This window comes from Panthera onca, chromosome Y (assembly GCF_046562875.1).
Source record: "Panthera onca isolate mPanOnc1 chromosome Y, mPanOnc1 haplotype 2, whole genome shotgun sequence".
In the NCBI taxonomy this organism is placed as follows: Eukaryota; Metazoa; Chordata; class Mammalia; order Carnivora; family Felidae; genus Panthera; species Panthera onca.
In genome coordinates, this window is record NC_138358.1 from 21,208,433 (window position 1) to 21,235,670 (window position 27,238).

At 35.9% G+C, this 27,238-nt stretch overlaps 1 protein-coding gene across 1 annotated transcript in view; it reads left to right on the forward strand.

Moving 5' to 3' along the window:
• The window catches only part of LOC145715065 (cullin-4B-like), a 103,537-nt gene that overhangs the window by 64,862 nt on the left and 11,437 nt on the right, over window positions 1–27,238 (forward strand). Inside the window, 3 exon segments of the mRNA XM_081794646.1 lie at window positions 15,531–15,616; window positions 16,195–16,302; window positions 17,418–17,531. Of these exon segments, the coding sequence (XP_081650772.1) occupies window positions 15,531–15,616; window positions 16,195–16,302; window positions 17,418–17,531 (308 nt within the window).

A 27,238-nucleotide genomic window follows, 5' to 3' on the forward strand; every position in this document is an offset into this window, starting at 1 on the left:
CACTTGCTGAAGAGACGCTCTTTATTCCATTGGATATTCTTTGCTGCTTTGTCAAAGATTAGTTGGCCGTTCATTTGTGGGTCCATTTCTGGGTTCTCTTTTCTGTGCCATTGATCTGAGTGTCTGTTCTTGTGCCAGTACCATACTGTCTTGATGATTAGAGCTTTGTAGTGTAGCCTGAAGTCTGGGATTGTGAGGCCTCCCGCTTTGGTTTTCTTTTTCAAGATTGCTTTGGCCATTTGGGGTATTTTCTGGTTCCATACAAATTTTAGGATTGTTTGTTCTAGCTCTGTGAAGAATGCTGGTGTTATTTTGATAAAGATTGCATTGATTATATAGATTGCTTTGGGTAGTATTGACATTTTAACAATATTTGTTCTTCCTATGGAGCATGGAATCTTTTCCATTTGTGTGTGTGTGTGTGTGTGTGTGTGTGTGTGTGTGTGTGTGTGTGTGTGTCTTTTCAATTTCTTTCATAAGCTTTCTATTGTTTTCAGTGTATAGATTTTCTACCTCTTTGGTTAGATTTATTCGTAGGTATTTTATGGGTTTTTGCGCAACTGTCAATGGGATCGATTCCGTCATGCCTCTTCCTGTCGCTTCATGCTTGGTGGAAAGGAATGGAACCGATTTCTGTACATTGACTTTATATCCTGCAACTTTGCTGAATTTATGAATCAATTCTAGCAGGTTTTTGGTGGAATCTTTTGGGTTTTCCATATAGAGTATCATGTCGTCTGTGAAGAGTGAATTTTTGACCTCCTCCTGGCTGATTTGGAAGCCTTTTATTTCTTTGTGTTGTCTGATGGCAGAGGCTAAGACTTCCACTACTATGTTGAGTAACAGTGGTGAGAGTGGGCATCCCTGTCTTGTTCCTGACCTTAGGGGGAAAGCTCTCAGTTTTTCCCCATTGAGGATGATATTAGCGCTGGGTCATTTATCCATGGATTTTTTCGATCTCGAGGTATGCTCCTTCTATCCCTACTTTCTTGAGGGTTTTTATCAAGAAAGGATGCTGTATTTTGTCAGATGTTTTTTTCTTAGTCTCTTGAGAGGATCGTGTGGTTCTTGTCCTTTCTTTTATTGATGTGATGATTCACATTATTTGTTTTGTGGATATTGAACCAGCTCTGCATCCCAGGTATAAATCCCACTTGGTTGTGGTGAATACTTTTTTTAAATGTATTGTTGAATCCAGTTGCCTACTAGCTTGTTGAGGATTTTTGCATCCATGTTCATACTTTTAAATGTATTCTTTTAATGTATTTAATGTATTTTTAATGTATGGTTGGCTAATATCTCGGTGAGGAATTTTGCGTCCATGTTCATCAGGGAAATTGGTCTATAGTTCTCCTTTTTAGTGGGGTCTCTGGTGTTGGAAACAAGGTAATGCTGACTTCATAGGAAGAGTTTGGAAGTTTTCCTTCCATTTCTGTGTTTTGGAACAGCTTCAAGAGAATAGGTGTTCACTCTTCGTTAAATGTTTGGTTGAATTCCCCCGGAAAGCCCTCTGGCCCTGGACTCTTGGTTTTGACAGGTTTTTTATTACTGATTCAATTTCCTTACTGGTAATGGGTGTGTTCAAATTTTCTATTTCTTCCTGTTTCAGTTTTGGCAGTGTATATGTTTCTAGGAATATGTCCACTTCTTCCAGATTGCCCCTTTTATTGGCATGTAATTGCTCGTAATGTTCGCTTATTATGGTTTTTATTTCTGCTGTGTTTGTTGTGATCACTCTTCTTTCATTCTTGATTTTATTTATTTGGGTCCTTTTCTTTTTCTTCTTGATCAATCACTCTAGTTGTTTATCAATTTTGTTAATTATGTCATAGAAATAGCTTCTGGTTTCATTGATCTGTTCTACTGGGTGTTTTTTTTTTTTTCTGTTTTGTTTTGTTTCTTTTTTTTTTGTTTGGTTTTTTTTGGTTTCGATAGCATTGATTTCTGCTCTGATCTTTATTATTTCCTGTCTTCTGCTGGTTTTGGGTTTTATTTGCTGTTCTTTTTCCAGCTCCTTAAGGCGTAAGGTTAGGTTGTGTCTCTGAGATCTCTCTTCTTTCTTTAGGGAGGCCTGGATTGCTGTATACTTTCTCCTGATGACAGCCTTTGCTGCATCCCAGAGGTTTTGGGTTGTGGTATTATCATTTTCATTGACTTCCATATACTTTTTAATTGCCTCTTTAACCGCTGGGTTAGCCCATTCATTCTTTAGTAGGATGTTCTTCAGTCTCCAAGTATTTGTTACCTTTCCAAATTTTTTTCTTGTGGCTGATTTAGAGTTTCATAGCATTGTGGTCTGAAAATACGCATGGCATGATCTCGATCTTTTTGTACTTACTTAGGGTTGATTTTTGTCCCAATATATGCTCTATCCTGGAGAACGTTCCAAGTGCACTGGAGAAGAATGTATATTCTGTTCTTTAGGATGAAATGTTCTGAAGTCCATCTGGTCCAGTGTGTCATTCAAAGCCATTGTTTCCTCATTGATTTTTTGATTAGATGATTTGTCCATTCCTCTGATTGCAGTATTGAAGTCTCCTCCTGTTTTGGTATTATTATGATGAGTGTCTTTATGCTTGTGATCAATTAATTTATGTATTTGTGTGTTGCCACATTTGGTGCATAAATGTTTAGAATTGCTAGGCCTTCTTGGTGGATAGGCCCCTTGATTATGCTATAATGCCCTTCTGCATCTCTTGATACAGGATTTATTTTAAAGTCTAGATTGTCTGAGAAGTGTGGCTACTCCGGCTTTCTTTTGTTGAACATTAGCATGATAGATGGTTCTCCATCCCCTTATTTTCATTCTGAAGGTGTCTTTAGGTCTAAAGTGGGTCTCTTGTAAACAGCACATAGATGGATCTTTTTTTCTTATCCATTCTTTTACCCCGTGTCTTTTGATTGGAGCATTGAGTGCGTTGATGTTTAGAGTGACTACTGAAAGATACGAAATTATTGTCATTGTGTTTCTTGTAGAGTTGGAGTTTCTGGTGGTGTTCTCTGGTCCATTCTAGTCTTTGTTGGTTTTGGTCTTTTTTTTTTTTTTTTTTCATCTTTTCTCCCCTCAGAGAGTCCCCCTTAAAATTTATTGCAGGGATGTTTTAGTGGTCACAAACTGTAATTTTTGTTTGCCTGGGAAACTTTTTCTCTCTCCTTCTATTTTGAAGGACAGCCTTGCTGGATAAAGAATTCTTGGCTGCATATTTTTCTGATTCAGCACATTGAATATATCCTGCCACTCCTTTCTGGCCTGCCAAGTTTCTGTGGATAGGTTTGCTGCAAACCTGATCTGTCTTCCCTTGTAGTTTAGGGACTTTTTTTTCCCTTGGTGCTTTCATGAGTCTCTCCTTGCCTGAGAGAGAATGTCCTCCTTTGTCTCTCCTTGTGAATTTGACTATGATATGCCTTGTTGAGGGTCATTTTTTGTTGAATCTAATGGGGGTCCTCTGTGCTTTCTGGATTTTGATGTCTGTGTCTTTCCCCAGGTTAGGAAAGTTTTCTGCTATGATTTGCTCACCTAACCCTTCTACACCTATTTCTCTCTCTTCCTCTTCTGGGACGCCTATGGTTCTGATGTTGTTCCTTTTTAATGAGTCACCAATTTCTCTAATTCTTCAGTCGTGCTCTTTTGCCCTGATCTCCCTTTTTTTCTGCTTCATTATTCTCCATAAGTTTGTCATCTATATCCGTGATTCTGTGTTTTGCGTTGTCCATCCTTGACGCCACAGCATCCATCTGTGATTGCAGCTCCGTTATAGCATTTTTAATTTCATTCTATTTTTTGCTGCTTTTATCTCTGCAGAAAGGATTTCTAATCTATTTTTGACTCCAGCCAGTATTCTTATTACCGTGATTCTAAATTCTGGTTCAGACATCTTGCTTGTATCTGTTGGTTAAATCCCTGGCTGTTGTTTCTTCGTGCTCTTTCTTTTGGGGTGAATTCCTGCTGAATTCTGTGGTTCAGGTTTTTCAGATTGATGTGTTAATCCTCCAATCCGTTTTCTAGGTGTGCAGAATGGTTTAGTGTTGGTCTGATTGTATTTCATGGACTCGAGATACACAAAAAACTTCCATGCTGTCCCCATTCCTGGTTATATTTTAGTAGGGGTTACATTAACTGTATAGATTGCTTTGAAATTTTAACCATGTTTGTTCTCCAGTTCATGAGCATGGAATGTTTTTCAAATTCTTTGTGTCATCCTCAATTTTTTTCACCAGAGCTGTATAGTTTTCAGAGTACTGGTCTTTTACCTCCTTAGGTACAATTATTCTTAGGTGTGTTATGTATGGTTTTGGTGCATTGAAATGGGATCAATTCTTGGATTTCTTTTTCAGCTCCTTCATTGATGGTATGGAGGAATGCAACAGACTTCTGCATGTTTATTTTATATCCTGTGACTTTGCTGAATCATATATTAGCTCTGCCATTTGGTGGAGACCTTTGGGTTTTCAACATAAAATATCATGTTGTCTTCATATAGTGAAAATTTGAATTCTTCCTTGCCAATTTGGATGCCTTTTATTGCTTTCTGTTGTCTTGTTGCTGAAGCTAAGATTTCTGTACTATGTGAAATAGTAATGATGGGAGGGATATCGTTGTCTTTTTCCTAACTGTACAGCAAAAGTTGGCAGTTTTTCCCCATTGAGGATGATATTAACTGTGGGTCCTTTGTATACAGCCTTTATGATGTTGAAGTATGTTCCACCTGTCACTACTTTGTTGAGGGTTTTTGTCACAAAAGAATGCTGTATTTTGTCTAATGGTTTTTCTGCCTCTGTTGACAGGATAATAGGGTTCTTCTCCTTTCTTCTGTTAATGTGGTGTATCACGTTCATTGATTTGCAGATATTGAACCAGCCCCATAATTCGTGTTAAATAACTCTTCTAATGTGCTGTTGGATTTTATTTGCTAACATCCTGTTGAGAATTGTTGCATCCATGTTCATCAGGGGTACTGGCCTGTAATTCTCCTTGATGGTGGGGTCTTTGTCATTTTTGGAACCAAGGTAATGCTGGCTTCAGAGAATGAGTTTAAAAGTTTCCCTTCCATTTCTGTTTTTGTTTTTTGTTTTTGGTTTTCTGGAACAGTTTGACAAGAGTTGGTATTAACTCTTCTTTAAATGTCTGGTAGAGTTTCCCTGGGACGGCATTTGGCCCAGGACTCTTGTTTATTGAGAGATTTTTGATCACTAATTCACTTTATTTGTTGATTTTGGGTCTGTTAAAAGTTTCTATCTCTTCCTGTTTCGGTTTTGATAGTTTATATGTTTCTAGGAATTTTTCCATGTGTTCCAGATTGCCCAGTGCAATGGCATATAATGTTTCATAATATTCTCTTGTAATTGTAGTTTTGTGGTGTTGGTTGCGATTTCTCTCTTTCCATTCATGATTTTATTTATTTGGGTCCTATGTCTTTTCTATTTAAGTGGCTAGGGACTTATGGATTCCGTTAATTCTTTCAGAAAACCAGCTCTTAGTGTCCTTCATCTGTTCTGTGATTCTTTTTGTTCGTTTCTATATTGTTTATGTCTGCTCAGATATTTATTATTTCCCACCTTCTGTTGGCTTTAGGCTTTATTTGCTGCTCCTTTTCTAGCAACTTTAGAAAAGGTTAGGTTGTATACATGGGACCTTTCTTGCTTCTTGAGATAGACCTGAATGAATTGCAGTGTGCTTCCCTGTTACGACTGCCTTGGCTGCATCCCAAATTTTGGATTGTTTTTTTTTGTTTGTTTGTTTTTTCATTTTCACTTCTGTTTCCTTTTTGATTTCCTCTTTAATTTCCTGGTTAGCCGAGTCATTCCTTAGTAGGATGATAACTTAAGGTCCAGATAGTTGAGGACTTTTCCAAAGTTTTTATTTTGGTTGATTTTGAGTTTTATAATGTTGTGGTTTGAAAATATGATACTGCATCTAAGATCTTAATGTTTTGGTACTTGTTGGGGGCTGATTTGTGACCCAACATGTGATCCATTCAGGAGAATGTTCGTATGTGCCTTAAAAAATGGGCGTTTTGATGCTTTAGGGAGAAATGTTCTGAATATATTTGTTAAGTCCATTTGGTCCAGTGTGTCATTCAGCGCTGTTGTTTCCTAGTTGATTTTCTGCTTGCAAGACTGTGATTTCCTGTTACCCCCAGAGTATGCCTGCAGCATACTAATACATAAGCTGTGGTGTTTGCCTCTTTTTAGTACCTTCCAAACTGTACTTCCACACTGACGGTCTTTTTGGTACTCTAATTCAGATGAAACTTCACCACTCCCTCATGTACCCTCCAGACAGCCACAATACTAGATGTATGGCTTACACTTTTGTTTTTATCCCACAGAAGGAGCTCTGTTCCCACAGAAGTTGCATCATGGTATGCTGGCTAGTAGCAGAGGAATTTGCAAAATGTCATGAGTTTTCCTACCCGTTTTTCTGGTCTGTTTATTCTCCACTAACTCATGTGTTGTATCTTCTGTACTGTATAGTTCTTACAAAGGTATCTTGTTTTGAATGTTGTTATGTCCATGTGTCTAATTGGTGGTCTGAATATCCCTAGTCTGTCATCTTTCTGATGCATCTTTAATATTTCAAGTTGTATTTAGATTTAATTTTTGACCTACTGTGTGCTCTGTGCTGGAAAATATTCCAGTGCCATTGGAAAGAATCTGTCATCTACTCCTTGATGACTCATCTCTGCATCTTTTGGGTTTGTTGATATATTGCATTCTTTTTTTGTTGTTGTTGTGTATGTGTGTGTGTTCTACTTCTTTAGTAGTCCTTTATCTAATTGTTCTATGTATTATTGAAAGCAGAATATTGATGGCTTCCTTTGTAATTTTAGGATTATGTACTTTGTGGCTCTTGGTTATGTGTGTATTTTCATTTTTATATAGTTTTAATGGCTTTGCCTGTTATTAATATATAATGTTCTCTGTTGCTAGTTATAATTTTTTATGTAAACGCCGTTCTGTAGGATGTAGTGTAGTTAGTCACCCAAGTTTGCCTATATTATCAGCATGAAATACATTTTTCCATTATTTCCTTCAACCTACACTTCTTTAAAAAGGGTGTTTTATATACATCATGGATGGATGATTTCTTAAATGCATCTGTCAGTCTCTGCTGTCTGTTGAAGAGTTTATTATACTTACATATACATTATTTATAGCATGGTTTTGAAAATATATATTGTTGTCAAGTTGGCTAACATACAGTGTGTAGAGTGTGGTCTTGGTTTTGGGGGATAGATTCCCTTGGTTCATCACTTACATATAACACCCAGTACTCATCGCAACAAGTGCCCTCCTCAGTGCCCATCACCCATTCCCCCCTGCCCAGTAACTCTTAGTTTCTTCTCTGTATTTAAGAGTTTCTTATGGTTTGCCTCCCTCCCTTTCTGTTTATAACTATTTTTGCTCTTCCCTTCCCCCCTTGCCCGCCTTCCCCCTTTCAAGTTCCACATATGAGTGAAAACATCTGATATCTGTCTTTCTCTGACTGACACATTACACTTAGCATGATACCCTTCAGTTCCATCCTTGTTGCTGCAAAAGGCAGGATTTCATTCTTTGTCATTGCCAAGTAGTGTGCCATTGTATATATAAACCAAATCTTCTTTATCCATTCATCAGTCGGTGGACATTTAGGCCCTTTCCATAATTTGGCTATTGTTGAAAGAACTGCTGTAAACATTGGAGTACATGTGCCCCTATGAATCAACACGTCTGTATCCTCTGGATTAATTCCTAGTAGTGCTATTGTTGGGTCGTGTTAGTTCTATTTTTAATTATTTGAGGAACCTCCACACTGTTTTCCAGAGCAGCTGCACCAATTTGCATTACCACCAACAGTGCAAGAGGGTTCCTGTTTCTCCACATCCTCACCAGCATTTATAGTTTCCTAATTTGTTCATTTTAGCCACTCTGACCAGCGTGAGGTGGTATCTCTGTGTGGGTTTGATTTGCATTTCCCTGATGATGGGGGGACACTAAGCATCTTTTCATGCTTCTGTTGGCCATCTTGGTGTCTTCTTTGAAAAAGTGTCTGTTCATGTCTACTGCCAGCTTCTGCACTGGATTATTTGTTTTTCATGTGTTGAGTTTGGTAAAGTTCTTCATAGATTTTGGATACTAATCTTTTATCCTGTACATCATTTGCAAGTATCTTTTCCCATTCCGTTAGTTGCCTTTTGGTTTTGTTAATTGTTTCCTTTTCGGTGCAGAAACTTTTTATCTTGATGATATCCCGGTAGTCCTTTTTGCTTTTAATTCCCTTGCCTTTGGAAATGTATGGAGCAAAAAATTGCCGTCTGTGGCTGAGGTCAAAGAGCTTGTTGTCTCTAAGGCAAACTCTCTAAGGTTTTGATGGTTTTATTTCTCATATTTGGGTCTTTCAACCATTTTGAGTTTATTTTTGTGTATGATGTAAGAAAGTGGTCCAGTTTCATTCTTCTGCATATTGGTGTCTAGTTCTCCGAGCACCGTTTGCTAAAGAACTGTCTTTTTTCCATTGGATACTCTTCCCTGCTTTGTCAAAGGATAGTTGGTCCTACATTTGTAGGTCCAATTCTGGAGTCTCTATTCTACTCCATCGATCGATGTGTCTGTTTTTGTGCCAGTACTGTACTATGTTGATGATTACAGCTTTGTAGTAGAGGCTAAAGTTTGGGATTTTTGTGCCTCCCCCTTTGGTTTTCTTTTTTAACATTACTTTGGGTATTTGGAGTTTTTGTGGTTCCGTAAAAGTTTCAGGATTGTTTGTCCTAGCTTTGATAAGAATGCCAGTGCAATTTTGATTGAGATTTCATTGAATGTGTAGATTGCTATGGGCAGTATTAAAATTTTAACAATATTGTTTTCTTCCAATCCACGAGCATGGAATATTTTTCCATCTCTTTGTGTCTTTTTCAGTTTCCTTTATAGGTTTTCAATAGTTTTCAGCATACATATTTTTTACATCTTTGGTTAGACTTATTTTTATGTGTCTTACGGATCTTGGTACAATTGTAAATGGGATCATTTTTTTTTTTAATTTATTCTGTCGCTTCCTTACTGGCATTGTATAGAAGTGCAAATGATTTCTGTACATTTTTATACCCTGCGATTTTTCTGAATTCATGTATCAGTTCTAGCAGCTTTTTGGTAGAGTCTTCCAGGTTTTCCATGTCGAGTAATCATGTCATCTGCAAAAGTGAAACTTTGACTCCTTTTTCTCCAATTTTGATGCCTTTTATTTCATTTTGTTGTCTGATTGCTGATGCTAGGACTTCCAAAACTATGTTAAACAACAGTAGTGAGAGTGTACATCCATGTACTCCTGAGCTCAGGGGGGAAGCTGTCAGTTTTTCCCCACTGTGAGGATGATACTAGTTATGGGGTTTCATATATGGCTTTTATGATGTTAAGGTATGTTCTTTCTATCCCGACGTTCTTGGGGGTTTTTGTTAAGAAAGTATGCTGCATTTGGTCAAATGCTTTTTTGCATCTATTGATAAGATCATACGGTTATTATCGTTTCTTTTATTAATGTCATGTGTCACATTGATAGATTGTCAAATGTTGAATGAGTCGTGTAGCCCAGGAATGAATTCCACTTGATCATGGCAAATGATTCTTTTTATATGCTGTTGAATTTGATTTGCTGGTATCTTGTTGAGAATTTTTGCATCTGTGTTCATCAGGGATATTAGCCTGTAGTTTTCCTTTTTTTGTAGGGTCTCTGTTGGGTTGGGGAATAAGGTAATGCTGGCTTCAGAGAATGAGTCCAGAAATTTTCCTCCTGTTTCTGTTTTTTGGATAGCTTGAGAAGAATAGGTATTAAATGTGCTTTAAATATCTGCTAGATTTCTCCAGGGAAACCATCTGGTCCAGGCTTTGTATTTGTTGGGAGATTTTTGATAACTGATTCAATTTCTTCACTGTTCACATTTTCTACTTCTTCCCATTTGAGTTTTTGTAGTATGTGGGTGTCTAGGAACTTGTCCATTTCTTCCAGAGTGTCCAGTTTTTTTGGCATATAATTTTTTATAGTATTCTCTGATAATTGCTTGTATTTCTGACGGGTTGGTTGGGATAAATCCATTTGCTTTCATGATTTTATCTATTTGGATCCTCTCTCTTTTTGAGAGGTCTGGCTAGCGGTTTATCAATTTTGTTTTGTTTTGTTTTATTTTGTTTTTAATCTGCTCTTAATTTGATTAAGAAATTAAGATGATCTGGATTTTTGTTTTTGTTTTTGAGTTCTATATTGTTTACTTCTGCTCTGATCTTTATTATTTCTCTTCTTCTGTTGGATTTAGGGTTTCTTTGTTGTTCTGCTTCTAGTTCCCGTATGTGTGCTGTTAGATTTTGTATTTGGGTTTTTATTATTTCTTGAAATAGGTCTGGATTGCAGTGTATTTTCCTCTTAGGACTGCACTGCTACATCCCAAAGCATTTGAACCGTTACTTTTCATTTTCATTTGTTTCCATATTTAAAAATATTTCTTCTTTCAATGTCCATTTGACCCATTCATTCTTTAGTAGGATGTTCTTTCATCTCCATGCACTTGGGGGGTTTTCCAAACTTCATCCTGTGGTTGATTCCAAGTTTCATAGCATTGTGACCTGAAATGTGCTGGTATGATATCAATTCTCTTATATTTATTGTGGGCTGTTTGTGACGCATTATGTGAACTATCTTGGAGAATGTTCCCTGTGCACTTGAGAAGAACGTATATTCTGCTGCTTTGGGATGAAAAGTTCTGACTATATCTGTGAAGTACATCTGGTCCAGTGTATCCTTCAGGGCCACTGTTTCTTTATGGATTGTCTGCCTAGATGATCTGTCCCTTGTTGTAAGTGGAGTGTTAAAATCCCCTGCAGTTACCACACTGTTACCAATACGATTGCTTAAGTTTGTGATTAGTTGTTTTATGTATTCGTGTGCTTCTGAATTCAGTGCTTAAACATTTATAATTGTCAGTTCTTGACCCCTTAATTGTAATATAATGTGTTTCCTCATTTCTTGTTACAATCTTTAGTTAAAATCTAGTTTTTCTGATATAAGTATGGTTACTCCAGCTTTCTTTTGACTTCCAGTAGCATGACAGATGGTTCTCCATCCCCCACTTTCAATCTGAAGGTGTCCTCAGGTTTAAAATGGGTCTCTTGTAGACCGCAAATAGATGGGTCTTGTAGACCGCAAATAGATGGGTCTTCTTTTTTTATCCATTCTGATACTTTATGTCTTCTGTTTGGAGCATTTAGTCCATTTACATTAAGTGTTGTTTTTGAAAGATATGGATTTAAAATCACTGTAATTTGTAGGTTTCATGCTTGTAGTGATGTCTCTATTCCTTTGTGGTCTTTGCACCTTTGCACTCACAGTCCTTTTGCAGGGCTGGTTAGTTGGTGATGAACTCCTTCAGTTTTTGTTTGTCTGGGAAAACCTTTATATCTCCCTCTATTCTGAATGACAGGTTTGCTGGATAAAGGATTTTTGGCTGCATAGTTTTCTTGTTCATCACATTGACTGTTTCGTGCCACTCCCTTCTGGGCTAGAAAGTTTTAATAGGTAGGTCTGTTGCTACCTTGTGTTTATCCTTGTAGGTTAGGGCCCATTTGTTCCTAGCTGCTTTCAGTTTTCTCTCTTTGTATTGAATTTTGACAGTTTCACTATAATATGTCATACAGAAAATTGATTCTTACTCTATCCGAGGGGAGTTTTCTGCGCCTCCTGCATTCCAGTGTGTGTCTCCTTCCCTGTATTGGGGAGTTTCTCAGTAATGATTTGTGCAAGCACACCTTCTTCGGCCCCTTTCTCTCTCTCTTCTTCTGGAACTCCTGTGATGCGGATATCATTATGTTTCATTGAATCACTTAGTTCTCTTAATTCTTCCCTGGTGGTTGAGAATTTTTTTTATCTCTGTATTTCTCAGTTTCATCTTTTTCCATAATTTTCTCTTCCATTTCACTTATTCTCCCTTTGTCTCTTAGTCACTACCTCTAGATTATTTTGCACCTTATTTACAGCATTTTTAATTCATTATGTCCATTTTTTAGTGCCTTCATCTCTGCAGCAGTGGATGTCTAATGTCTTCTGCGCGTTTTTGAAGCCCGGCGATTAACCTTACAATTGTTACTGTAAATTCTTGTTCAGTTACATTGTTTCTATCTGTTTTGATAAAGTGTTTAGCTATCACTTCTTCTTGGAATTTCTTTTGAGGAGAATTCTTCCGTTTCATCATTCGGCTAGTTTTCTGTCTCTTATGTGGTTGAAAAACTTGTTACGTGCTCTGCACTTGTGAGCGCTACGATATTATAGAAGGATTATACCGTGTCGAGAGCCTGGCCCTACATGACATGTTTTTTGGAGAGTGTTACTTGCTGTCTGTTGTGGTGACTTTAGTTGCTTTGTCTCCCTTCTCATAGTGATGTTTTGGACCTTCCACCAGGTTTTCTTTGATTTGTTCCTTGAAGTAGCCCTGGAAAGGAAAACAAACAAAAAGAAACATAAAGCAATAACAAACAAAGAAAAACAAAAAAGAAACAAAGCAAAAGCATGAAAACAAAACATAAACAAAATCAAAAAACTATAAACACTAGCTACAACGAAATAACACTAGCTAAACTAAATGGGCAGTGTTGATGGCGTAGGCCTTATCCCATACAAAGAGAGAAGTGACAGGGGCAGGAGAAAAGAAAAAAATAAATAAAATTGACCACACAGAGAAATTTAATTATTGCTTGTTAAGGAATCTTGCCAATTTGATGTTTACTTTCTGTGCATTTTGTGTCTTCTGTTTCACAGTTTCTCCCTTATTGTTTCATTTTGTGTTTAACTGAATTCATTTTGTGCTTTGAATTCTTTCTCACACAACGTTTTATCTACATCTTTTATTTTCCTAAGTGTTCCTTTGGAAATAGAAATGAGTATCTTAGGGGCACCTGGGTGGCTCGGTCAGTTAAGTGTACAAGTCTTTTTTGCGCCTAAAGTCATGCACTCTCAACAGTTCACACATTGAGTCCTGTGTGGCTGTCTGTAGAGCCTGCCAGAGATTCTGTCTCTCCCTTTCTTTCTGTCTGTCCCCTCTCTTGCATGGTCCCTGTCTTAAAATAAATAAATAAACTTTATAAGAAATTAGTATCTTAAACTTACAAAGTGCAGTAGTTCAAATTAACAGGAACTGAGATCTGATATTACCCCAAAATTTTAGTCCTGTATTTTAGTCCTGTATTTATGTTATTACAAAAGTTATCTTCATATATTGCGTGGCCAATATCATATATAGAATATGTATGTATATACATAATATATAAATATAAATGTAGTATTTGTAATATGTACTTTTATGATATATTTATATATTTCATGATATATTTATAAGACTCTATGTAAATTTAATAAATATATAGTATGAAAATTATTGCAAAAAGCATATATAATGTACCATGTAATATATAATAATATAGAAATGTATATGTAATGTATGTGAAATATGTGTATGTGTAATAAATGTAACTCTGTGTGTATGTTATGCATGTGTTTATGCTATATATAGTACATTATGTACAGTTGTGGATATACTTGTAATGTATATTATGATAAATATTGCTTTCTTCAATGAATCATGTAGGAAATAGAGGAGTTCCAAGCCAAAAATATAATACTGCTGGGTTTATATTTACCTATGTAGCCTCCTTTATCAGCGTTCCTTATTTCTTCTTAGACCTTTGATATACCATCTGTTAAGCTTGAAAAGTCTTCCTTTATCATTTCTTGTAGGACAGAGCTAACTGAATCCAGCCCCTCACCATTTTTGGTCTTACTGTCTCTTTCATTTTTGAATTACTTTTTAGGAATATAGATTTTGTATTTGAGGTTTTTCCCTTTTATTAGTTATATTGTCCCACTGTCCCTGTTTTTTGGAGATATCAGTCATATTATTGAGTGTTCTTTTATGAACAAATCATGTTTATCTAGGTGTTTTGAAAATTGTCTTTAGACATTTTTATTATAATGTGGTGCAGTGTAGAACTGCTTGAATTTAACCTATTTGGAGTTAATTCAGCTTCTTGCATGTGTAGGTTATTGTCTGCCATTTAATGTAGCAAGTATTATTTCTTCCCATTTGTCACTATTTTATCTCTGAGCTTCGCTAATTATACATTGGCACACTTAACCCATGTCCGGAGGTATTATAGTTTCTGCTTATTTTTCTTCATTGTTTTTCTTTGTGACTGTCACATTGGATGCTTTTATTTGATTGGTTTTCATGATTATGTATAAGATAGTGGATTTATAGTCATTTTTGTAAGTCTAATGTCTACACTCCCTCCCAAAGAGTTTCTGTTAATTTCTTTTTCTTATAAATTGCCATATTTCCGTACTTTCTGTATGTCTTACAGCTTTTGTTAAAAATGGCAATTTTCCATCTAAATAAAAATAGTATTCCTTTTTTGGGATATCTCTGAAGTATCTATTACTGTAGTTTAGACCAGTGCTAGTTATTTTATGTTTTACTAATAAATGGTAACTCTAGAAAGAAGATATTCTCCCTGTCCAGCCTTTGTTGTTGCCTCTTGTGAGCTGAAGTTGTCCACTTGTTTTGTGATTTTCCTACCATTTTTTCAGAGTATATTTTCTCTGGTGTGTGGTAATGAAGGCTCCTTTGAATTATCTCAGTAGGTACTGGTAACGGACAGATTTTCTGAAACCCTTGAAAAGAGAAAAAAACACACACAGACAGACACAGATAGGATAAGGGAAAAGAAAAAAGAAGGAAAAAGAAAAGCTTATATTGGTCTTTTAAAATTGGTTCTGTGTTAGGTAATTTTTTTTTTTTACTCTCAGTTATGATAATGTTTTCTTAGTAGCTTTTCTGTTCTGCTTTCACCGAGCCTGAATTTAAAGAGGTAAAATAATGAATTTAAAGAGGTAATAATTTGACACAATTTTTTCTTAACGTGCCTTCTGACTTGGGCTTATGAGTGGCCTTACTAGGCCATACAAGTGAGCCTACTAGATTTCCTTAACTTGCCTGTGCTTTTCATATTTATTATTCCTGAATATTCCACTTTCTGGCTTTACCTCCTAGTCTGTCGGCATGTATAATTTTTTCCCCAATGGTTATTTGTGTTTCAGAGAGGAAAAGTGTACTTATTTGTCTGTGAATGTTTTTGGCAAGCTTTCTTTGTATGGATGCTCACACAGATAAGAGTTGAGTCAGTTACTCTAGGTTACCTAAATCCAGTCCAAACATGATTCGTTGGGAACCAGGAACTCACAGTAGAAGCACAAACAGTCATGTACAGGATTTTTTTTGAACAGGAAAATGGGTAGAATTTGACTGAGGTAAAATACCATATGTACTATATTCTGGTTAAATATTCACTTGGTTGATAAGAACCTTTGGCTATCTCTTAGAACTTTGATGAGGCATATTCTTGACACTTTCCCAAGATTTATCAGTGTTTATTTCAGGGAAAAGGACTCTTGTAGTTCCCTGCTTGGTGGTGTTCTCCAATGCCACCTATAATTGGTTGTTTTAAATATTTTACAGAATGTGGAACTGCTTTCACTAATAAACTTCAAGGAATGTTTAAAGATATGGAGCTTTCCAAAGATATCATGATTCAGTTAAAACAGGTATTCCTAGCCTAAGAGATTTTTTAATGTAGTATAAAGTTCTTGAATGGTTTGGTTCCCTTAAGATTTATACTTACATTAGAGACATATTAAAGGAAGTTTAAATAAGACTCCACTTTTTGTGTTTTTTGAAAGAAAGTTCATACTTTTATAACCTTCCCACCGCATATTTAAAGAACTGATTACAACATATTTTGAGTAACCATTTTTATTTTTTTTTTACTCTTACTTGGCTTTCCATTGCTTTGCTATGTACATTTTAGTTTCAGTATTTTTGACTCTGTGTGTATCTTTTTCATAATTTTCTTCAGATCATTTGAGGTAAGATGGATTTTTTAGAAAATACAGTGGAAGCTTAATTCTATGTTTAATTAATTGAGGCAACCAGACTGCACGTTCTTGGTTCTTTTCAAGCATTTTATTAAAATGAAAATGTCTGTTTCATTTAAATGCAGGTTGTATTTTCAATGAGTAATTTATTACTCAGATTAATTTTAGTAATGCATTTCTAATATAGAGTTATAGCTATGTAAGAGTTTCAAAATTCTTACATTCATTACATCACTACGTTTTTGCAGTATACGAAGAACCAAAATATACCAGGAAACATTGATTTAACTGTGAATATTCTGACGATGAGTTTTTGGCCAACCTATATCCCTAAGGAGATCCAGTTACCCCCAGATGTAAGAAATTCACTGTTTACATTATTATATTATATAGTAGATTAATTTTCAAGTACCTTTTAATCTTTTTTAATTTTTTTGTAAAAGTTTTTAATGTTTATTATTTTTGAGACAGAGACAGAGACACAGACAGAGCATGAGTAGGGGAGAGGCAGAAAGAGAGACACAGAATCTGAAGCAGGCTCCAGGCTCTGAGCTGTCCTCACAGAGCCCAATGCTTGGCTCGACCTCACGAACCATGAGATCAGGACCCTGGCCAAAGTCAACACTTCACTGACTCAGACACCCAGACACCCAGGCACCCCAGCCTTTACTCTTTAATAAGTCTTTAGGCCATACTTTACGTTCATATAAATGTCTCCTTAATGTTCTCTGTTTTGAAATGTAGTCATACAGTTTTTAGGGGGGCACACAGGTAAAATAGTTCAGTGTTAAATAATTCAGTAGTTCATAGTTTAAATAGTCTGTCTTTTTCATGTAGTCAGTTGTAGATTTTGAATCGACCAGCCTGGCTTCCTTTTGCTTTTATGCTTTGCATTTACTGGTATTGACTTCTATTTCTCTTACTGTGTATCAGTAAAAATATTTACTCATGTACCACATAAACATATGATAGAAAAAGTCATCAACAAATCACTCAGTATCTATTGATTGCTCCACTTAGTAATCATGGAAACCCCTCTCCCAACTGCTACCGGTTTTTAGCTTTCTTACCATACAGCTTTGGTTTTAGCTTTCTCTTCTCCATAAATCAATTACCCATCCTGTTGGTTGTTCCTCTTACCGGGACCTGGTGGCACCTCAGTTGCAATTATCTTTACTTTCTTTCTCCATGGATTTATTTAATTTGTATAATTGTATTGCCATATTGGTGGATTTCCTGTAAGTTACTGAATGCACTACAGTTGAACTAGAAGAATCAACAGAGGTTGTTTCCTTGTTTCAGAAGTCTTTTTGGCCCCCACCCAGTCTTTTCTCCACAGAAATGTGTTACATACCCTTGGGGAAACCATGCATGGTCATGACATATGTTTTTAAATATAATATTCTAGGGCTGCAAGTAGGACTTTGATTGGTATACAGTATATCAATTTTTCTTTATTTCTTTCCTCCAGATGGAAAGACTTCAGAAAAATTTCAAGAATTTCTACTTAAGCAGACACAGTGGCCGGAAACTTCAGTGGCAGTCAACTCTTGGACGTTGTGTTCTTAGAGCTGAATTTAAAAAGGCAAGCAAATGATCTTTAAGATAGCATTTTACTTAGACTTCTAAGTTATAACAATTTTACCTTGATAAAGAATATTTACTTTAAATTTTATTTATTTTGAGAGAGAGAGAGAGACACAGAGAGAGAGAGAGAGAGACAGAGACAGAGACAGAGAGACAGAGAGACAGAGAGCACGAATGGGAAGAGGGGCAGAGGATAAGAGGAGGAGAGGGAATCCCAAGCAGGCTCTTTGCTTTCAATGCAGAGCTAGATGTGGGTCTCTGTCCTAAAAACAGTGGGATCAGGAGTCAGATGACACTTAACCAACAGAACCACCCATGGTCCCTGATAAAATATATTTTTAATACATACTTTATGGAGAAAGCTCATTTGTTGAATAATGGTGTGTTTATGCATTATGAGTATGCTGACAGATCAATCATTTGTGTATAAGTGAATTTTTAAAACATAGTACTTGCCATTTTTATCTCTGTGATACCAGTGCACATTGTTTGATCTCTGATGTCTCAGAATCCCAATCAGTCATCATTAGAGCCCTGGGATGTTAACCACCCGGGACTCACATAGCTAATGGACGCATGCACTGAGTTTGAGGCAATGGTGTGATGTTGTTATGACATAGTTGAGTGAACTGTTTTATTAAAACTATTTCTCAAGATTGAAAAAGAAAAAAGACCAGTACAAAAGCTCCTGGATTGTGTGGAATAGAGAAACACAGTAACATTCTGATGCGATGGCATAAATGAAGCACAGAAGAAAAATGTAGACTGATATCCCAGAGATCATTTCTTGATGTCTAGTGTGTAAGGAGCTGTTGGGATATAATAGGCGATGAACTCCCTTTGTGTCTAGTGGCATCCATTGTTGGAACTTCTGAAATAATGACACAGGAATTGGCTGGATGTCTCCTCGTATCCAGCGGCTTTGACTCTTACCCTGTGTTGTAGGTTGAAAATTGGGCCCCAAAGATAAGTCCGTAAACTTACTATGCTTTGGAACTAACGTTTCTATATTTTGAAGAAGGTTTTTGCAGATGTGGTGAAAGACCTTGAGCTGAGGAACTCATCCTGGACTATATGATGGGCCCTAAAATCCATATCAACTTTCCTTATGAGAGAGAGGCTTGGCAAGCTTATACACAGAAATCCACATACAGGGTGCCCGCCCCTTTGCCCCCCCCCCACCCCCGAGACAGAGAGACAGAGAAAAGAAACAGAAAGAGAAGGGTGATGTAAAGATAGAACCTGAGGCTAGAAGATATTCTGAACCCTCTGAAGAGACTAAAGTCCTGCTACACCTTGATTCTTACCCAAGGATGCTGATGTGAATTTCTGGCCTTCAGGCTTGGAGAAAATACATTATTTGTGTCTTTTTAAACCACGATGTGTGTGGTAAGTTGTTACAGCAGCCACAAGAAGTTATACATCCTCATATGCACTTTACTGTGTGACTTAGTTTTTTCATAGATGGCCCAGGCACTGACAATCTATACATAAGTATGTCCAACATGTTTTAGTCAGCATTCAAAGAAGAGACTGAACCTGTTCCTTAGTGTCGAACTTCAGTATGGCGCCTCCGTGATCAAAGTATTAATGGATGAGAAAAGAGGTTTTGTTTTTAATCCTGCCTCTGCCGGTTTGGGGGTGGCCTTGCTGAAAGGTAATAACTAAAGTTTGATACAAGCAGAGGGAAAGAAACACATGTTTATGTTTATGTAATGACAATTAGATGCTTATGGTTCTCTACAATAACATGAGATTCACTTGATTCCCCCAAGGTAAAGTTGGGCCGAAATGATTTAAATCCTCAGGCTACACCTGAGTATTTAATGTTACTGGAGGAATTGAAGCAAGATAATAACTAATCATAACTAATTTTTCATGTATATGTGTGAATTCTTTATTACTTTTGGCCCTTAACACACGTGGAAAACTCAGTATATGCCAGTAGAACAAGTGAAATAGTACAGAGCTGTAGTTAAAAATTAAAAAAAAAATAATCTCAGTCCTTTCACTTCAGAATCCTGAAATGAATAAACAAGTTTATATACAACCATGTTGTTTTATGTGATGATGCAAACATGTAACACTTAGTTTTGTCTCATTTTACTGATTATTTACTGAGATTACTAGTGTACATGTCACACTGCTACTTCTTTTTATCCCTCTAATGGATTCATCATGAGCATCTATGCTAATTAAACTATGAAGATACCGTTTTTAATTGTTCTCTGTTATAATTCTTCTTAATATTTCAAATGATCTTCAGGGGCAAAAATCCCCAATTAGAGAACAGTAAGCATTGTTTGTAATACAATTGAAAAGGGAATCATGAAAGACTATATTTTCCTGAGTAGTTAAATGCTGATAATACCACACAGAAACAGTTTTCTTGTGATTAGGCACGTATGTTTTGGCTTTGATTTTTGAGAGTGCATATTTTCTATCTGTTTTTAAGTTGACTTATTTTGAGAGAGATGGAGGAGAGAACAAGCAGGGGAGGGGCAGAGGGAGAGGGTGAGGGAGAGGGAGAGGGGGGAAGAGGATCGAAAGTGGGTTCTGTGGTGACAGCAGAGAGCCCAGTGCTGGGCTCACACTGATGTGCCACGGTGATGACTTCAGCATAAACCCGATGCCTAACTGAGCTACCCGGGCCATCCTGAGAAAGCATATTTTCAAAACAGCTCCTCGTTTCATAAGAAAGATTCTTTTTTAGAGAGAGGACAGAGAGGGAGGGAGGGAGGGAGGGAGGGAGGGAGGGAGAGAGAGAGAGAGAGAGAGAGAGAGAGAGACAAAGACAGAGACAGAGAAAGAGAAAGAGAAAGAGCAAGAAGGAGAAGGGCAGACAGAGAAGGAGGGAAAGAATCTTAAGCAGGCTCCATGCCCAGCAAAGAGCCTTATGTGGAGATTCATCTCCTAACCAACCTTGTGATCATGACCTGACCCAAAATCAATAGTCGGATTCCTAATTGACTAAGCTACCCAGGTGCACCTCACCCCCTATTAAAAAAGATTCTAGCGTAGACAGCACATACATTCTCTTTAATTGAACAGGGTTAGAATCATAGCAAAATTGAACAGAAGGTACAGGGTCCCTCATTATGAACAACTCCAACCAGAGCAGTACATTTATTACAGTTGTTAGTATTCCATTGATGCATAATTATTTCTGAAATCCCATAGATTATTTTAGTGTTCAAGGTTGGCATTTTATGGGTTTGGACAAGGTATTATGACATGTATTATGTAGACTAGTTTCAAGTCCCTAAAATTCCTCAGTGTTCCACTTGAATTCCACATGTATTTTTACTTTATAATTTTGTGAATACATTATTTTTTTCAGAAGAGTTACATTTTCCCAGTAAAAAAATGTAAATGATGGTTTTGTTCTGTGTTTGTTTTTGTCTTATATAGAAAATTACACACATTTGACTCTTTACTAGGAAAATACCGTTCATCATTGTAGAGCATTTGACACAATATTCTAATGATGTAAAAGAATCAGCTCTTCTTAATTACTTTGGAAGTTCATGTAATCTTAACCAAATTTGTGAACTATATTGGTATCAATAAAACCTTAACATTTTTTTTAAGTTCATCTGAAAGAATATGTATGAGTAGTAAACAGCGAAATTCTAAGAGCAATAGGGAAAGTAGTTCTAGAGCCTATTTTTCATTACCATGATATAAATGATGCCCCTTGGAATATAGTAAATAATATTCATTTTTTCTAGAAATTTCCTATAGAAATATTCATTGCACCATATCACTGTTGACTCCAAGTACCTTTTTTTTTTTTTTCCAAAAATTTCTGAGGATGCCTTTCTCTAACATTTTGATTTGGGTTCCTAAGATTAAATCAAGTTATGATTGAGCTTTTTTTTTTTCTTTTAAAACAATGAGAAATTAGAAGCTCTCAATAGGAAGCCATATTTGATAGGAGAAAAGAAGAATAGAGAAAATGAAGTATTTGAAATAAAGATTAATCAAAGAAACAGTTGAATAAAAATGTTGAGAATTGAATATGATTTATACATTGCAAAAGATTTACTCTGGTATTTTAATTTAAAAAAAAGATAAACTAGACCCCATCAAAGTATATTGTCATGAAATCTTAGATAAGAGACACAGAAAAATTTGTAAAGCCTTGAGAGAGTGAGAAACTAAAACTCATAGAATGTATGACTGGAGGCTACAAGGCATCTGATTGCTCAGTAGCAGGAACTTGAATATGATTACATTGTCTTCAGTTCTCTAAGGAAAATGATGTCCAGGTGCAATTTATGTGCTTAAGAAAATAATTATTCGGATATATACATGAAATTGTCCTATATCAGGCACACAAAGTCATAAAAATATAATTTCCATCTATTCTGTCTCTGGGAACTTTAGGAAATGCACTGCATCAAAATGACCGATTATAAGACAGATGTCATAATACGGGAATGGACATCCATCTGTGGAAACACAAAGGGAATCCATAGGGAGCCGGTGTGTTCAGAGGGTGTTGGAAAGATTGCCTTCTAAAAGATTGAATAAACTCAGTTATGGCACTGTAGATAAAATGTAAATAACCTTCTGCATGGTTAGAGCTTTTTAAACACATTTTGCTTAGACTAGATCAAAGAATAAGTCTGTCTTAAGACTTAAATGATGTCTGTATACCTAGAGTATTACCTGTGTGGAATTAGTTACCTTTTATATTTCAGAAGCAAGGATTTAGACTGTGATTATGGAGATGTTCCAGAATTTTAAGATTTCTGACTCTTACTGTTCTCCTGGAGACTGTTATCAAGGAGTAATAATTTTCATTGGAAAGTATTTGCTTCTCTCCCTGTCTTGGTGTAGGGCAGAGGTTGTTGCATATATAAGTCGTCACATTACCTTCTTCAAAGTTTCATCCCAAGATAAGCAAGGGTTGGGAGGAAAGGGAACTAGTGCAGTTTTTGATGGAACTCATAATTAGTATATCCATATCTATGGAAATCTGCATTCAGTATAACCTGAATAATACATGATATTATTAATATATAATAATATGAATGTAGGTGTTAAAAATTGTTTCTACATTCTGGTTTGTTTGAATACATTTGAAAGGAAATAGTACCTTTCTTGAAAGCTTGATGATGTATTGATATATGGAAAAGAAAAACAATATAAAAAAGTATTTAGCAGTAAATGCAAATTATAGTTATAATCAGCTACAATCATGATCCTGATACATAATCACCATATGTTATTTTTTCAGCCATAAATATAATTTACCTGTTTCAATATATATTTACTTAGCTGTATAACTTTGAAATTTCATCATTTTCTTTGAGAGTGGTTTCTAAATTGTGTAAGATTCACATGCCACAAAAGCTGGATCTATTCCTGTTTTGGACCAAAGTCTGAAGAGCATGGAAAAACATTAGAGAGAAAGACATAACTGGAGAATGGGGGATAAAAGGGAATGGAGAAGACTGGGGTAACAAAAAGTAAAGGCCTTTGGGGCTTCTGGGCGGCTCAGTTGGTTAAACGCCTGACTTTGGCTCAGGTCCTGATCTCACAGTTTGTGAGTTCAAACCCCACGTTGGGCTCTGTGGTGACAGCTCAGACAGAGCCTGGAGCCTGCTTCAGATTCTCTGTCTCTGTCTGTGCCCCTCCCCCTCTTGCGCATGCACTTGCTGTCTCTCAAAAATTATAAAACATAAAAAATTGTTTAACATAGAGGGCTTAAAGTTGGAGGAATGGAAATATCTGAATTTGAAGCAGGAAGAAAAGAAAATTGGTGGGGGAAACTGGAGGGAATCAAGATATAATAAATAAGCTGGCCGTTGAAACCAGTTAAAGTTTATAGTCTGACATCTAACTGTAGAGTTAAATGTTGACTATGGGCTTCTCCTTTGTGGCTTTTATTATGTTGAGGTATGTTCCCCCTCAGCCCACTTTGTTAAAAGTTCTATCAGGAATGGATGTTAACTATTTTCAAGTGCTTTTTTTTTTCCCAACTGTTAGAGGTGATCATGTGATTTGCATCTTTGATTCTGTTAATGTGATGTGTGACACTGATCGATTTCCATATGTTGACTCCTCTTTGCAATCCAGGGATGAATCCCATTTTATCATGGGAAATCTTTTTAAGAAGCTGTTAAAAATTCAGTTACCTGGTATTTAGCTGAGAAATTTTGCACACATATTCAAGGGCTATTGGCCTGTAACTTTCTTGTTATTATAAAGGTAAGAACGTTGGCCTAGTGAAATGAGTTTGGTAATGTTTCCTCACCTTCAGTTCTTTTGAGAAGATGAGAGTTTGAGTTTGAGAAGTTTGAGAATAATTGGCACTAATTCTTTGGATAGTTTTCCTCTTGTGAAGTCGTTAGGTTTTGGATTTTCTTGGTAGATAGGTTTTTGGTTAGCTATTCAATGTCCTTACCACTAGTTCGGTCTGTTCAAGTTTTTGTTGCTTTATGTTTCTTTGGTGGTAAGCTGTATATTTCTAGAAATTCAGTTAATTCTTACAGGTCGTCCAATGTCTTGGTGTATGATTGTTCGTAGATGTCTCTGTGATTCTTTGTATTTCTGTGGTATCTGTTGCAATGTCTTCTCTATAATTTTGTGTTCTCTCTCTTTCTTTGTTAGTGTATAAGAGGTTTGTCAGTTTTATTTTTTCAAAGGACCAACTTTTTGTTTTGCTAATGTTACTTAATTTTTTTTTTCATTCTCTTTCACGTATTTCTGCTCTGATATCCATTATATCCTGCTAACTTGGTCTTAGTTTTGGTTTTTCTGCTTTCTTCCAGTGTAATATTAGGTTAACTTGAGATACTACTTAATGTAGACATTTATTGCCATTAAGTTCCCTCTAACTTCTGTTTTAGGTACAGCCCTTTTAGTTTTGTTACATTTGTTTCCACTATCATTTGTCTCGAGTAATTTAAAAATGTCTCTCTCCTTTTTAGTTTTTAATCCATTAGTTAGTCAGGGTTGTGTCATTCAATTCCCATGTATTTGTGAATTTTTCTTTTGCCACTGATTTCTAATTTGATACCATTGTGGTCAGAAAAGAGACTTGGTGTAATTTGTGTCTTTTTGCAGTTTTAGAATTATTTTTATGGCATGCATGATCTGTCCTAGAAAAGATTCTTTGTATGCTTAACTCAGTAGTTTCGTTTGTTTTGTTTTTTGTTTTGTTTTGTTTTGTTTTTCAAATCTGTCTCCTAATTGATTTTCTGTCTGGATGAACTCTCTGTTTTGAAAACAGTGTATGAAAAGAAAGTTCTTAACTATTACTGTGTTGTACTTATTTCTCCTTTTAGTTCTGTCACTGTTTGCTTAATAGACTTAGATGCTCCAATGTTGACTGCATATATATATTTTAAACTGTTACATTCTTGATTGATTGGCCCATCGTTGTATAACATTTTGTCTCTCTGTCCATTTTTGGCCTAACGTGTATTTTGTCTAAAATAAATAGAGCTACCCTGCTTTCTTTTGGTCACCATTTGCTTGAAATATCTTTTTATGTCTTTTATCTCTCATTCTGTATATGCTGTGAAAGCTAAAATGTATTTTGGTATCCAGCATATCATTGGATCTTATTTTTTCGCCTCTCTGTTATTATTGATTATACATTATATTGATTATATTGTTTATATATTGATTATAATTATCGCTTGTTTGGAGACTTAGTTTTTTAAGTAAGTGTAAAGTAATTAGTGATTGATAAGGACTTAGTATTGCCATTTCATTGTTTTCCAAATGTTTTACAGATCTTTCCTTCTTGCATGCCCTTTGTGTTTGACAAATTCTTTTAGTGGTGCTTTCATTCCTTATCCTAATGCCTTATCTATCTGCTACATGTTTTTCCTTGGTGGTCACCATGTGGTGTTTACCATTGTGTATTAAACTGATAACATATTGATAACATATTGATAGTAATTTTTTTTGTTTTTTTTATTTTTTTTCAACGTTTTTTATTTATTTTTGGGACAGAGAGAGACAGAGCATGAACAGGGGAGGGTCAGAGAGAGAGGGAGACACAGAATCGGAAACAGGCTCCAGGCTCCGAGCCATCAACCCAGAGCCTGACGCGGGGCTCGAACTCACGGACCGCGAGATCGTGACCTGGCTGAAGTCGGACGCTTAACCGACTGCGCCACCCAGGCGCCCCAATAACATATTGATAGTAATTTTATACTTTTAGCTCTCTCCCCTCACATTTGGATTATTAATAGTTACAATTTACATGTGTATTCAATAACAAATTAATACATCTTGATTATTTTTAATATTCATGTTTGTGAACTTTATTTTAGAATGCTGAATTAAGCACTGTCATTACAATATTAGAGGATTTTCTTTGGTAAAGTATTTTCAATTACCAGGACATATCGTAAATTCTTATGTTTTCATGATATTAATTGGCATGTTTTATTTGGGATTGAAGAACACCATTTAGAATTTCATATAACGTAGATCCAGTGGTGATGAACCACTTCTGCTTTTGTTCAGGAAGATCTTTATGTCCTCCTTATTAAAAGGAATAACTTTGCTACTAATAGCATTTTGGTTGAAAGTTTATTTCACTACTTTGTGTATATCATGCCACTCTCTCCTGGCTTTCAAAATCTTGGTGAGAATTCTCGTATTCTTTTTTGGGCTCATTTAGATATTATGAGTTATTTTTCTCTTGTTGGTTTCAAAACTCTCTTTATTTTTGAAATTTGATAATGTAACTACAATGAATCTTACTATAGTCCTGAAAAGGTTCAACCTATTTGGGATTCTTTGGGTCTGGATGTACATATCTCTTGCACAGTGTAGGAAGTTTTCAGCTCGTATTCCTTAAATATACTTTCTGTCCCAGTGTCTCTCTCCTCTCTTTCTGGGATTCCTATAATCCTAGATCATTGATTCTCTATTCTGTGTGATGAGATGGCTGTTGAAGCTCTAATCTGAATAATTCAATCAGTCATTGTGTTATGCCACTGGAGAATTTGTTTTTTCTCTTTAATGGTTTCTGTATTTTTGTTGAACATACGTGTTTCATGTATTGTTTTCTTAATTTTCTTTTGTTGTCTTTCAGGATGTTTTTGTAGTTCAGTGAACTTCTCTAATAGTTCAGGATTATTCTGAATTCTTTGTCTTAGAGTTCATTTCTTTCACATCAGTTATTGGAGCTTTGTTTAGTAGCTTTTCATGGTGTAATGTTCACTGTATTAGTCACAATTCTTGATTCCTTGAATTACTACCTACACATTAGACTAAGCAGTTTCCTCTTACAGACTCCACTGGTTTGTTTTGGCATGGGGAGACCCTCACCAGGCAGCTCAGCTAGGTGTACTGAAAACTTCAGCTGTTAGCATATATGGGCAAAAAGGCTCAGTGTTGGGAAATTAGTAGGACACGGACCGTGCTCTGAGAATGGTGTGTACCATGGAAAACATTACGAGATCATAGAGTATTTTTTCTTTTTTTAATTAAAATTTTTTTAATTATTTTTTTTTAATTTTTAAATTTTATTTAAATCTAAGTAGGTTAACCTATAATGTAATAATGATTTCAGGAGTAGAATTTAGTGATCCATCAATTAATATTAATGTAAATGCCCATCCCAACAAGTGTGCTCCTCATTTCCCATCACCCACTTAGATAATTCCCCCAAACAACACCCCTGCAGCAACCCTCAGTTTTGTTCTCTGTATCTGAGAGTCTCTTACGGTT